The 14,272-nt window shown below is 39.9% G+C and overlaps 1 protein-coding gene across 2 annotated transcripts; it reads left to right on the top strand.

The window, feature by feature from the left end:
* Positions 1 to 256: 256 nt before the first annotated feature.
* On the top strand, positions 257 to 13,557 carry amacr (alpha-methylacyl-CoA racemase). 2 transcript variants are annotated; one of them, XM_071466314.1, is made up of 7 exons: positions 257 to 397; positions 573 to 636; positions 2,651 to 2,907; positions 3,988 to 4,131; positions 6,595 to 6,755; positions 11,432 to 11,618; positions 12,182 to 13,557. In XM_071466314.1, exons 3-7 carry the CDS (start codon positions 2,661 to 2,663, stop codon positions 12,589 to 12,591), a joined length of 1,149 nt encoding a protein of 382 aa, XP_071322415.1. In that variant the 5' UTR covers positions 257 to 397; positions 573 to 636; positions 2,651 to 2,660; the 3' UTR covers positions 12,592 to 13,557. The 2 variants fall into 2 exon arrangements, with proteins under 2 accessions (XP_071322415.1, XP_071322416.1); XM_071466315.1 differs by having other exon boundaries at positions 395 to 418.
* Positions 13,558 to 14,272: the final 715 nt, after the last annotated feature.

The raw sequence follows: 14,272 nt of genomic DNA, 5'->3' as shown, positions 1-14,272 counted from the left end.
AAAGCATGGATGTATTATAAGAATAATATAATAATAATAATAATAATAATAATAATAATAATAATGATAATAATAATAACTATTATTATTATTGTTATTATTATTATTATTATTATTATTATTATTATTATTATTATTATTATTATTATATAATATAATACATCCATGGTTAAAAGCCTTCGTTTCAAGCGAACTCATTAAAAACTTCACTTCCCAGAAATCTCTGCACCGTAGCGCTGAGGTCACCAGGAAGCCGTTTAAAAATAAGGTTCGTTTTTATTTTCTCTCGGCGTACACAGAGAGCCACTTGACTGGGCGGAGTTAGCACTGGATCTTAAACCGGGGTGCACTGCTCTGTCCGCCAGCTGACCCGCTTTTAAACAAAACCAGTTCAAAGGTGAGTCTACGGGGACAACATGTCAGTATGATTTGTGGCAACGCCGCACTTTTCATCTTAAATCTGGATTAGTTTGTAACATTTACAGACAAAAGTAACATCCCAAGCCTTGCCGATGCGTGGAAATGTGTCACTGTTGCATTCATGATTTTCTGTGTTGCTGGTTGTCTGACAGTTTTCACTTCCGTCCCGACGTGTACACAGAGCAGAGGTGTCCTGCACTCGCCTCACACGCAGAGGTAAGTTGAGCTGTGGTTACAGGCAGCACTTTGATAGACTCTTGTATGTTTATGTAGCCTAACTAATGATGTAGGTTTGTTGTTTCGTCGTCCATAACAATGCTGTAGCTACAAACAGCGGTTTCCTGTTTTTGATCAAACTCTCTGCCAGTGGCTCGCATAGTATATTAAAGCACTCTGATGTTATTATTAAAGTAATCAGACAATGCAGCATGTCCCCGGAGCAAGCTGCGTACCAGGACGGTTTGCACAAAGTATTCGCTCCTTACAGAACTATTTTAACAAGCAGGTTGCGACCAATCGCTTGATAAAGTACTTGATAAAGTATGTCACTTTGGACTTTGAAAGAAAGTAGCCACCTTGTACTTTACTCAGTTTTCGAGGTCTGCATGTCATTGTCACAGCAGGTCTGAATGTACTGTAGGAAGCCACTGCTCCTCTCATAGGTCCGTGTTCTACTTAGTTTTTTCGTTTGTTTTCTGCAGGACTGTGCAAAAGTGTTAGCCTTAAAAAGTAAAGTGAGCATGCTTTCAAAATAATGCAATGAATAGTTCTTATTGGTCACAAAGTTCAGTAAACAGGAAAAAAGTATTCAGTACAATATTTAGTGTGACCACGCTTCACCCTTGGAGCAACACCAATTCCTCCAGGTAAGCCTGCACACAGTTTTCAAGGTACTTGACAGGTAGGCTGCTCCAAACATCCTGGAGAACTTGTCACAGTTCTTCTCTGGATTTAGCTCGTCTCAGTGACCATCTGTTGCAGTGCTTCTTGTTCTTCCTGTCTCTGAAGATAGTTCTTCATGACTGCATGTTTGGACTCGACGTCCTGCTGCAGAATGAATTTGATCAGATGCCTCCCTGGTGCTATTGCATGATGGATAAGAATCTAAACATCTGAAGTGCCTAAAGCTTTTGCACATTTAGACCTGATGGAAATGTGGCAATCCTCTAAGCCCAGATAATTAACGGCTAAAATACAAACCAGTTTGCAGTTAGGCTGCAACTAAAAATTATTTTTATTAATGTGTCAGTTATTTTATACTTTAACTATTGAGTCTATTTGACTTGTCAAAAATCCCAATAACAAAAAAAACAAAAACAAACAATGCAATGATGGATGACAAGAAAGCAGCAGATCACAGAATGTGACATTTTCATATATTTTCCTTGAAAAGAGACTGAAACAATTAACTACTAAAAGAGCTACCAATTATTTTTGTGTTGATTGATTAATCAGCTGATTGTTGCAGCTCTAATTTGCTGTCACATATGGAGAAGTGGGAGCTCAGTTTTGATGTCAAAGTATCTGACAAATTATACAGATTCAATGTGGCTTTCTGCTTTCAGTACACTGCAGTGACATTGCAGCACCATGGCCAGGATTATAATTACATAGTAACAACACGGTGGTGTGAAATCATAATTTGTGACACTTCGCTTCCTCTGATGCTGCAGGGTCATTCATGAAAAAAAAGACTACTGAGCGGAATAATTACAGAGAGGTTCCAGTTTCTGTTTTTATTAAAGGTGGGTTAAAATAGAGTGTTTCCAAAATTTGGGACCCTCTCTAAATACAGTACATGCAGTAATCGTGTTTACTAACATCTCTCAAAGCACATTATTTGATTTATTAGTGCTCAAACAGTCAGTTCTAAATCATAAGCCAATTAATTGTTTGGTGAATCAACAGAAAATTTGTCACAGGGAAAACATATAGAGAGAAACAACCATTCACCCACACATGCACACATGTGTGCATGTGTTAGAGTTGCCGGTTAACCTGTATGTCTTCGGGTTGTGGGGGGAAGCCGGAGGAAACCTATGCAGGCATGAGGAGAACATACAAACTGCACACAGACAGGCTCCAGCAGCCTGGCAGGTCTGAACCCAGGACCTTCTTGCTGTGAGGCGACAGTGCTTGTCTGTGCTGCAGCCAACCCCCCCTCCTCTGCTACTGGTGTTGCAATGGGTTACCTTATACTGAGAGGTGTTATTAATATTCCACATCACAGTCCTTTCATCATGGCACTGGCTGGAGTGAGAGTTATTGAGCTGGCGGGTCTGGCTCCAGCGCCGTTCTGTGGCATGATCCTGGCTGACTTTGGAGCCAAGGTGATCCGTGTGGACCGGACCAAGGTTGCCATGGCTATGGACACGCAAGCACGGGGAAAGCGATCAGTGGCCATCAACCTGAAGACCACCGAGGGTGTAGCCTTGCTCAGGAAGCTCTGTGTCCAGTCTGATGTCGTCCTCGAGCCCTACCGTAAAGGTCAGACCACCGGCGCCATGAGAGCCGAAAGCCTACGCCTTAACAAGTGAAAAGTCCTGCATTCAAAATCCTTTTTAGATGAAAGTACACAACAGCAAAATGTACAGAAAGTGTCAAAGGTAAAAATACTGACCACTGTAGGTGATACATTATTATAGGCAGCATTTTACTGTTGTAGCTGCTCATGGTGGAGCTAGTTTTAACCACTTTATACACAGTCACTCAGCTTACTCCAGTGGTTCCCAACCTAGGGTTCGGGCTCCCTCCAGAGGATCATAAAATAAATGTGAGGGGTTGTAAGCTACAGTAACTGACAGGGCAGGAAAGTTCTGCCTGACAAAATTATAGTTATATTATTGTTGTTGTTGTTATCTTTCGTTCCTGCTTATCTTGTGAAATAATGGATCATTTTACCTATCTGAGTCTGAAACGGTTATTTGAATGAAGCCATCTGAGAAGTTTAGAGAGGAAATCTGTCTTTGGTAGAACTGCTTGTAGACTCGTGACAGGGGAACAGCTAGACCATCACTTTTATGTAAGTACTAGTTATTAAAACTCTCAAATACATGGAGTGCAGTAGAAAGTACAATCTTTCCCACTGAATAGTAGTGGAGTATGTATGAAGTAGCATAGAATGAATGTTTTTGTAGCTCCGTTGAAAAAATTGTATTAAAGTACAATATTTGAGTACATTTGATTACTGATTTCCTTTTTAGTTGGATCTCACTAAATTAAGAGTAAAGAGTAAAGTTATTTTAATCTCTCTTTAATATTGAAATACAGAAGTGCATGTAAACAGTGAAATATTTTAGTTTCAGTCAAGAAAATCTTATAGTCCAACTCCCAAAAGATCCTTCCATACCAATGTCATTAATGATGTTCAAAGATTATGCATGTTCTGATAAGTCATGTTTCACAGACTTAAGGAAAAAAAAAAAAAAAACATGTAATACCAGGATCAAAGTGCTAAAGCAAGGCTGTCGCCACCTGGTTCACACTGAGTGAGAATCGACATAAGCAGATACTGATTAAAAAATGTTTTTGATGACATTATATATCGACTTACCTCTAATCGCTTAGGTGTGATGGAGAAGCTGGGCCTCGGTCCACAGGAGCTGTTAAAGGAAAACCCTCGTCTGATCTACGCTCGGTTGACAGGGTACGGACAGGTTGGGTCCTACGCCACTGCTGCCGGGCATGACATCAACTACCTCGCCATGTCAGGTAATAACACACTGTTAATGTTTCTGGGAGATTGCAGACTGATGGAACAGCATTGAGTATCTACAGAGACAGAAAGAAGTGGATAAGTCACTGTTTTTTTTTTTTTCTCTCCGCATTTACACTTTGTTTTGAACCGAGTCCATCCACTTCTTCATGACCTTGGAAACCTGAAATAAAAGGCTCAACCGCTGCACAGTGTCAACACTGTCAACAACATTTCTAACTAAAATGGCACTCAGTAGAGTGCATATGTGCACCAAGGTCAAACTGTTGAACAAGTCTATCTGGCTTATATGATAGAAAAATAAAAGGAAATGCCCTAATGCTCACAATATTAAGAAAAGTGATTTACACAGTACTGGATCCACCCCTTCAACCAGATCTGCCTCCAAATTTAAGAGGGTCTTCTCTGGCACTTGCCACATCCCTCCACCAAGTTTGAAGCAATTCCGTTCAGATTTTTTCTCCATTATCCTGCAAATGAACAACCAGACACAGGTCTCTGTCTTTTTTTTTTTTTTTTTTTAAAGAATGATGTTTGTTTGCCCACAAATACTCTGTGGCTGAATACAGACACCAGCTTCAAGACAGCAGAGACTTTTCATTGCAGGTGTTACTGAATTGATTAGCTGCAGCTGATTCAATCTGCTGCTGGTGATGTCTGTCTGTTTGATAAGAAAATCCAGGTATTTTTCCTGGTCAAAAATGAAACTGTGGCTGTGTGAACCCATCCCTAGGTCCACAGCAGGAAATCAAATACCGAAACTCTACATACATTTCTGCTCACTCAGACTCCAACTCAGATATATATACGCACCATCCTATAGATACCACAGGAGTGTGATGTGGGTATCTCAACTATATGGTGGGATTGGGAAACCTGTTTGGAACATGAAGGACTTAATTAAAATGAATTCAAATCAACTCTCAGTTTTGTCACTTAAAAACAAACGATATGACAGCCTTCTGAAGTTGTTTAACAATCCAACCTTAGCTCATAAGGTTCAAAATTACAGGTTTTCAGAGATTCCTCGGTGATGCTCTGTTTCATATGGTTCTTTATTGATTTGTTTATTTAATGGCCATAAAAAATAGCCCATTATAAATCTAACCAGTCATGTTTTCCGATGAATATTACGTTCACAGTCATTAAGGGGAGTGAAAGTGTCACTGTAATACTGTTAGGGGCACACTTTTTAAGTGCTTGCCTGACACATTCTGCTCATTAGTCCACACGTGTGTGTTTTCAAGGATTTAGAGAAATGAGAAGAAATAAAAGTAGTGAGGCGGCTGACGCAAAAATGCCCCCTGACTTGACACAGGCATCAGCAATTAAGACACAAGGCACCGCGGCCCAAACTGACTGTGGTTAGCTATAAAGCTTAGCCCTACTAATACATTGATAAAATAGTCTGATAACACATAACAAGCAATGATATGTATACACCCCAAAGCGAATAATGCGTTCCCAACTCATTTAGTTTAACCAATTAAAGCTGTTATGTGAACGCGTCGGCTTCTTCTCTTCTTCCTCATAAATAAAAAAGTGCAGGTTTTCGAGAGTAGTCTGTTGTGCTTTGTTTTAAACTTTAATTTTTTGCCTTGTACACATGGTTGGTGTGCATCATTAACTTTTTCCAGTAACATCACTTTAATTGAAGAATTATTTGTTGCTTCAGTGAATCAGCAAGTGTTTCAATTTGTTCACATGATTGTTAGGTCGCCCTGCTCAGTCTGTGTTTTCCAGAATATAAAGTGAACATAGCCAGAGGTGGTAATCAACAGGGACCCAAAAAATAGACTTGCTGTAAAAGGTGAGCCCTAGGACAACTAATACACTAATAACAATCTTGTAGTATTTCAAGACCAGTTATTTGAGTAAACAAAATTAATATTCAGAGCAGGTACCCCTACTGTAAAAATAAACAGGTCACAGTGTTTTTGTAGGGGTGTTTTTCAGAACAGACCAAAGAGGACAACATTTCTGAGAAATCCGTGGGTATGCCTCTTTCTTAAAACAGAGACAAGAAAAACGGGGAATATAACTTCTGTGAGAGTTCAAATCAAGCAGACAATACTTTTCTGCGTCAAAGATAATTGTAATATCTGTTTGATAACAGAGTAGCAAAAGGACAAAGAAGCCTTGTAAAAAAGTAGGTTTAACCGAGTAAGCAATTTTCACTTCAGAGGAAATTAAAAATGAATCCTTGATGGTGTTGTGTGCGCTCGTGTGATATCAGAGTTTCATTTGTGTACAGTTAATAGCATTCCTGTTTGCAGGGATTGATTACCTTTACTTTTTGATGTTTTAGCAGGTGGCATCGCTCCCTGATTTATTCAGTCACAGTACAAATGAATTTTCCTTCACTTTCATGGCTGAGTACAGGCCATTATTCTCCCAACAGTGAGGTCGTCGTTACATTTTTTTTTTGTGAAACTTTTGTCTCATCATTTCTCTCACAGGCCTTTTATCCCGGCTGGGTCGTAGTGAAGAGAAGCCCTACGCTCCACTGAATCTGTTAGCGGACTTTGCAGGCGGTGGTCTCACTTGTGCCCTGGGGATAGTCCTGGCACTGCTGGAGAGGACAAAGTCAGGGAAAGGACAGATCATTGATGCTAGCATGGTAGGTATATTGTCAGACTCCAGTAAACATGTATTGTTGCACTGAGTCAGCCGCAGCAGTCAGTATCACATACAGCACCAGGTGCTCCTCAGAATGTGCTGTTTTGAAAGAAGCGCAAACTGGAAAAAAAAGTCTTCTTTTTTTCATTTTCATAAATATGCATGAGTATTTTTTCTACCAGTGTCAACAAAAACCAAGCTGAAGCAAATGGAGATGCTTTGCAGAAACTGCAGCCAGACGCTGCTGTAGGCTGGCGTCAGACTGACAATAGCGTGGTTGCAAGGGGTTGCATCCATGTAGCTGTTTTGCTATAGGTACCAGTGAGGGGATGAAATACAAACCACTCTCAATGTGAAGACTTATCAAACACCACAAAGCAGTTTATGCTCCTTGGAGGCAAGATTTTAGAAGCAGAAGAAGTCAGGGAAGCAGCAGATCTAAGTTTATCCCTCTGCAAACTACACATGACAGTTTATTCCATATTACAGAGGGGTACCTTTTCAGGTAATGGTGCTCTGCACTGTGACAAGCTGTGAGTCACAATCCACTTTAAGTGGGATAAATGATCACTTGGCAACAGCCATTGGCAAAGTTATTTGAACCACACATCAAAGTCTCAGAATCCTGTTGTGCCTGACATCTACTGGCTGTAAAGGAGCAGGGAGGTTACAAAGCAGAACCAATTTAATGAGCTCTTTAAAGAGATGGAGTTGTTAGACCTTTTTAAATATGGCAACCCCATGAATCTTCATGAAAAGTATACATTTTAAGCAAACATGTAGATGTAGTGTGTATATAATACATTCAGCTGCGTGAATCTGTTTTACTCTGAATATAGTATTTGTGCAAAAAAGTTTTTAGATTATGGAAGTGTAGTTTTTGACTAACAGGACACTGCAGTGATTCACTTCCATAAAGTTAAGGGCCTGCCAAGTCCTCCAGAATTACACTGGACAAGACTTAATGAGTATGAGCGAAGCAGGAGAAGCAGTCAGCAGGTTCCAATTTAAAATATTTACTCTTTTGCATGTACTCAGGTATGAGAGGCAACAGCTCAGTGGTTACCGACTGGTCACAGCTGAGTGGTGATATATTCAAATCACTCAGGAACAAAGGGTAGAGGGAACCAGCAAGAATAAAGGGCAAACACTGACGAACAGAACAAAGAACATTCAAGGCACCGGTGCCAGTTGCCAAAGTAGCAGCAGCTTATATTTTATTTTAATTTCAGCATCTCATGCAGTGCATTACAAGTTTGATGTGTCATGATTGAACATGTCCAGTTTCTGGCTGTCTTGTCATTCATTCAGTTACAGTTGGGGTGTTCATCCTCCTCTTCATCTCATCTCAAGTTCCCATACTATTTGAATCCATGTGTTGTATGATGGAGGGTCAGGGCCAGGTCAACCACATAGTTTTAAATCACTCTATAGATAAATTGTAGTCTTCAAAGCCTTCTGGAATTAACAACAGTGAAGGACAATGTTTGGATCTTTGGGGATATTGTGGCAGGTGAGAGTCAGATTTTAAAAAGAAAATTCAAAATCAAAGCAGCAGAGGCTGAGATATCCTGGCTTAACAATTCCCATAATGCAACTCATGCTCTTAAAATCTTTCAAGCTTTATGACCCCGAATCATAAAGCAGGTTTAGGTTTCCTGTCAAATATAAATACAAAAGTATCCAGCCTAAATCAAGAAAACCCTCATGAGTTCAATATTTTTGTCATGTGCTTGTTGTTCTTGCTTTCTATCTTATATGGTTATAAGTACTTATCATTATTACTGGTGTTTTTTTGTTTTTTTTTCAATACAATTAACCTTCAGTCATGAGAAATGTTATTCACCCCAGTTACAGGACAGTCTAGTGCACCTGCAGAGCAGCTCCACACTCAACTCCTATTGCAGCCTACAAGAGTCTCGTGTTTTACCCGTAAGAGTCACGTTTTAATGATGTCAGATTTCCTCAGCAAGAAAAATTCTGCATCCTGGTCATAGTTCAGTGATCAAATCCAAGCATACCTGGCAGCACTGTCAGCTGAAGTGTCGCTCAAACAAAGTACAATGATTTGACTGTTAAAATGAGATTCGACTCAGGGGCTTCTTGACTGACGTGTTGAATCATCGATGTTCACGAGGGCAGCTCTATCAGGGCTGTTTTCTCAGACTTTAGAAAGATCCTGTAGTCACAGAAGACAATATTCATTTGTATTCACAGGCTGAGTTGTGCCTCTCCTGTTAAGTAAACGGACCTATATATCTTAAATGGAGTTCCCTAGGAGAGCACACTGTGCTGACCACTTGTCTCTTCCAAGTTCTTTTAAAAGTGCTGAATTTCGAACTGCTGAATTCAGTTTGGCAGCGATCCATTACTTCATTAATTAAAGCTTTTTTCAGGCAAAGTAATTGATCATTGTGTGTGGGTGGTGTTTACTCCAGTATTGGCTCCCCGGTCGGACTGGGAGAGAAATTCAGCCTTGGACTTCTCCACTGTGACCAGCCAGGCTAATGACTTTTATGGAGCTGGTAAAGACACTGATGGAGCTGTTAGAAACTTTATGGATGTTTTGACAGTCTGCTTGCCGAACGGGATTTAAGCCAGAAGGCCTCATGGCCAGTCTGCCTGCGCGCTGGTCTTATCGTTCTTTTTGTCAGAGGCCTTTTTAGACAAAACCATGGTTTTGTCAGTGGAGGAAATTCTAGCTGCCGACTGCACTGTGCCATCACCTGTGCAGGCATTCCCTGTGTCTTTATAAATGTGGGGAGGACAAATGGTTTAACAGGGGGACTTAATTGCACTAAAATGCAAACACACAGCCCAAACCCCAAATATATTCAGTTTTCTATGATGAAAGACTTGGAAAAGTAGCACGTCCTCACTTTGTAGAAACATTGTTCAAGCAGATGTTTGATATGTTTGCTTGAAAATTCACTCAAATGATAAATCAAAATACTTGCCAATTTAATTTCTATTCATAGTTTAGGATCTAATGGTGTTAGCACTTTACAGAACTCTGTAGTCTTTATTAATGAATGAAATAAATTGTAACACAACAAAATTCTCACAAAATTAGTTGCTTTTTTATTTTTATTTTTTTACAAGTAACGATATGCAATATGCAGAACAACACATTTGGTCCACTTTTAAATTTGGAACATATTCTTTATATCATAATATTAATTTCAGCCAGATCAACCAACTACACTTACCTTAAAAAGTACCTTGAACACTCAAATAAAATGTACAATAAATGGAGCCTTGAAACTTAAATCTGCAATGCTACAGAAACACCGTGTTTGGCCAATGCTGTTTGTCAGTGGAAAACCATTTAATTATGATGAGAGTCCTCACTGCCAACGTAGGGACCAGATGCAATGAGAGTTAGTAGACAACACCATCTGCCGCAAAACTATCAACCTTGATGCGTCAGGGCCGAGCAGACATTTTTGACATGACATTCAGTATTCCCTCAAATGTGTTTTAAAGGTGTGACGATAGCAGTTGAGCCCACTCACTTGAAAGCATGTTATCCATCATGTTATTACTCTCCATTCATCCACCCATTTCCGATAGGTGTTTATCCTTTTCAGGGTTGAATGGGCTGGAGTCAATCCAAGCATACAATGCATTGGCGGAGGGCAAGGTACATTACGCACTAAACAAGTCAAGACAACGACTCTGAGTGAATTTTTACAGGGATGTTTAAAGTGGCTATAATCGATGTTTACAAGTATCAAATCCTACAGACAATCATCACATGCTGCAGCAGGCAGCTGTTCAGCTGTAAAGCTGGACAAAACCAGCTGATGAACGTAGTGGAGCATTTAGTGAGATTGAATATTGGACTTCAGCATGCGGCCAGAAATACAGCTTCAGATGAGCAGTAGTGTTGCACCTTAACTCATATTATTTTCTCCTTTTCTCTAGTTTCAAATGGTTTCATGCCTACTGCTGACTGACCACATTAATTAATGTGAGCCACATTGATAAAGAGGGACGTTAATCTACTTGGAAAAACGTCATTTTCTGTAATTGTATGAGACATGCTCATTAGTCAGGAAAGACAAGATATAAAGCAGAGCATTCACTCTGTTTTTCCATACTCTGTAATTCAGAAATATATAGAACACATTCAGAGACTAATTCCCAACTGTTAGGTCAAGGTATTTTCTTCATTCATTCAGCAGCAGCAGCTGCAGCTGTAATAGCTTGTGCACATGTGGAGACTCACAGACATCATTAGTATAGGCAGCTGGCGTTTAATAATAATATCAGCGGAGCACCTTTTGTGCAGTATTTTCATAAGCTTCCCTGAAGACCCCTGTCCTCTCCCCGTGTATTTTCTACCCAGCGATGGTTTAGCTGGATTGATGCGTAGAGATATGCTGCTGACATCTTCTCAAGCATATCAGCTTCTGCTATACTAAGAAGAAGCTATATCCTTGGACTGACATACAGTCAGTGTACACAAGAGTGTGCACAAGAGGTTGCTTGCAGTTTTAATGGGTTTAATCTACTGAGTGCATAAAAGAATACATGAATAGCTTAAAGAACAATTATGTGTCACTTCACCTCACTGTCCTTTATAGTACATCTGAGTAATTATGCATAGAAAATAGGACATAGTGTAATATAATATAATGTAACACATCTCTGACCTTGTGTTTTTCATTTCAGGTGGAAGGAGCTGCATATGTGGGTTCATTTGTATGGAAATCTCGAAGTATCGGTATGTGGGACCGTCCTAGAGGAGAGAACATGTTGGACAGCGGCGCGCCCTTCTACGATACCTATCAGACTTCAGATGGAAAGTACATGGCTGTGGGTGCCATAGAGCCACAGTTCTACAGACAGCTACTAAAGGGTTCGTAGTATACAGATATAGATTGGAGGCTTTTTTTTCCTAGATGAAATAAACCTCAAAAACAGTGGTCACTCGTGTCACATGTGCTGTTGCCATGCCATCAGTCACAACCAAACCTCAGGGGAAACTAATGCACAATGAGCTTTTTTGAAAAGGCTGTCCTAGAACAAAGTAATTCCAGTGATGCAATACAAAATAAATGTGTATATATATCAATACTGCACATACAGTATATGTATAGGATAGCAGCAGATACAAATGTATGTTGATGCAGCAGGTCAGCTTGGTCCTCTGTATTTGGCCACAGTTTCTGTCCTCCTTCCCTGCAGTCTGTGCTCAAGTAACTCTGTGTTTCAGACGGAGTTTTGGTTGAAGTTGGAGTGAGATAGCTTTTTGTGAAATTTGAAAGATTTGGTCATTGAATGCAATTTGTGTCAAACTGTCTATTGTGCTGACCGTGTGAAGACTTTTGAAAAAGTGAACTCCCTACACAGAAATGTGTTTTAAATACACATTTGGTGACCACTGCTCTCTCTACTCTTTTTTTTTTTTTTCTCCCATAGGCTTAGAGTTGGACGCTGGGGATCTGCCTCCTCAGATGAGCTTCAGTGATTGGCCAGAGCTGAGACGGATGTTCAAAGAGCGTTTCGCTTCAAAGACCCAGGCCGATTGGTCAAGGATTTTTGATGGGACCGATGCCTGTGTTACACCTGTGTTGTCTTTTGACCAGGTGAGCTCACACCCCCACAACCACGAAAGAGGGTCTTTCATGAAGGACTCCAACGGGGAGGAAAGCCCCCAACCAGCCCCGGTTCTCTCTCGGACCCCTGCAAAGCCTTGCCTCGACTCCGACCCAGTTATTGGAGAACACACAGTCAAGGTCCTAGAGGAGTACGGCTTTACATCAGCAGAGATAAACCAGATGCTAGCAGCGGGGGTCGTAGAGTGTAATGCCATCAAGGCAAAACTGTAGAGGAGCATGATTCAAAGGTTTTGAAAATCCACGTCCGCTGGGGCAGCCTATATGGAGGAGATGGTGTGCTGTACATAATTGATATAAATAATTGATGTGAACAAAAAAATAATAATAATGAACTGAACTTTGAGTGATTGATTGAAGACCTGCCATCTACGTCACGTCTAACACAACTGCTGGAATTAAAGGGAAGGAAGGAAAAGGCAAAATGTATTTTTCTTTTCATTCAAACAGAGAATTTATGTTGTTAGAACGCATGAAAAACTTTCCATCTCACCCAACTGCGTTCATTCTCTCAGGCTTGTATGCATGTTTTCAAGCAGTGAAAGCAGAGTTTACATATCTTACATACTTCTAGTGTAGGCGTGCCTGGATTGGACAAGGTGAAAGGCCTTAGTCATACTAATAAATTTGCACAGCTGCTTTCTCTTCTTTAGTGCCACCACTGCCTTCTGAATGCTTGAGTTTGAGAGCTAAACACAGTTTTAATGAGCTCTGCTACTCCGAAAATCACTCAGTGCTGATGTGGGCTGCATTTTCCAGCCTGGTTTAAACGTGCTCAAAAAGGTTTGTGTCCACAGGCTGATTGATCAGCAGTCGCATTTTCAGTGTTCACTGGAAATGTTTGAGAGACACGAGGCATTACACACCAATGAACTAAAAAATTTTATAACACTGCATTGTGCGTGCCGGAGGCTGATCAGTCCTTTTCTGTGTAGTTTCAGGCAGCACCATCAGACCTGTCGGAAACACTATAAACACTGCTGTTAGCTACACCAGCTCAGAAGCTCTCAACATAAAAGTATCAATTTTAGCAAAAACTGAACTTTAAAGACGTAATCATTTTTGCAGCTTATCTGTGTCAAAGTTGTCTTATTTTATTAATTATATCAGTTGGAATAATTGTTGTTTATTGCTGGGAGGTACAGAAAAGAAATAATAAAATAATACATAATTGTTTCAGCTGGTTTTCCATCATATTTTCCATCATACTTTGGCTAATATGATTATGAAACAGGTAAGTTATAGGTTGTAATCTTTGTGGTCTTAAAAAGCCTTGGTGCAATCTGCAGGAGCATGTTTGTGACTGTATTTAAACATTACAACTTTTTATTACCTTTATCTTTCTCTATGATCACTGCTGGCCTTACACTCTGCTTTTTTTTCTGTTAATTTCATGACAATGGAATAATGACAATGCGGGTTGGCAGTGAGTGCAGGATTAACAGGCACTATTTATGAGCTGCAATCACATTTTGTTTGTTCTGATGGAGCAGAACCTGTTAGAAAATATGTAAATGAGAGCAACTAAATCATAAATTTAGCATAAAACACAGTACAGGCGATCAAAGAGAGCAGGAGACAGAACAAGGCTCTCTCTTCCTTACGTCCCTCACAGTAACTGCAAACACAAAACAATTCTGCTGTATGGGTCAAGACAAAGGCATGAATTAAATGAAAGACATCACAAATCGTTTTAAGTCAAATATCAATAATAACAGGAATTTAAATACATTAATAAGTGAAGTTTACACAATGATTTGAAAAAGAATAATAATCATGATGAACTTTATTTCGAAAGTGTCCTACTTAACAGTGACAAAGTGCTTTACATCAATCAGCATGACACAATTCAGCACAGTTAACATTAAATAAAAGCACAGAGAACTAAGCTGAA

Source organism: Trachinotus anak, unplaced genomic scaffold (assembly GCF_046630095.1).
Source record: "Trachinotus anak isolate AG129_WGS33_773 ecotype Australia unplaced genomic scaffold, CSIRO_AGI_Tana_v1 ptg000028l, whole genome shotgun sequence".
NCBI lineage: Eukaryota > Metazoa > Chordata > Actinopteri > Carangiformes > Carangidae > Trachinotus > Trachinotus anak.
The sequence above is the reverse complement of the archived record's forward strand: the minus strand, read 5'-3'. Positions and strand labels throughout refer to the sequence as shown.

Bases quoted from the DNA above. Each gene is read 5' to 3' on its own strand.
- amacr (XM_071466314.1), top strand. From the start codon at position 2,661: ATGGCACTGGCTGGAGTGAGAGTTATTGAGCTGGCGGGTCTGGCTCCA. The intron at 4,132-6,594 runs GTAATAACACAC...TTTCTCTCACAG, and splicing joins CAACTACCTCGCCATGTCAG to GCCTTTTATCCCGGCTGGGT. The intron at 6,756-11,431 runs GTAGGTATATTG...TTTTCATTTCAG, and splicing joins AGATCATTGATGCTAGCATG to GTGGAAGGAGCTGCATATGT.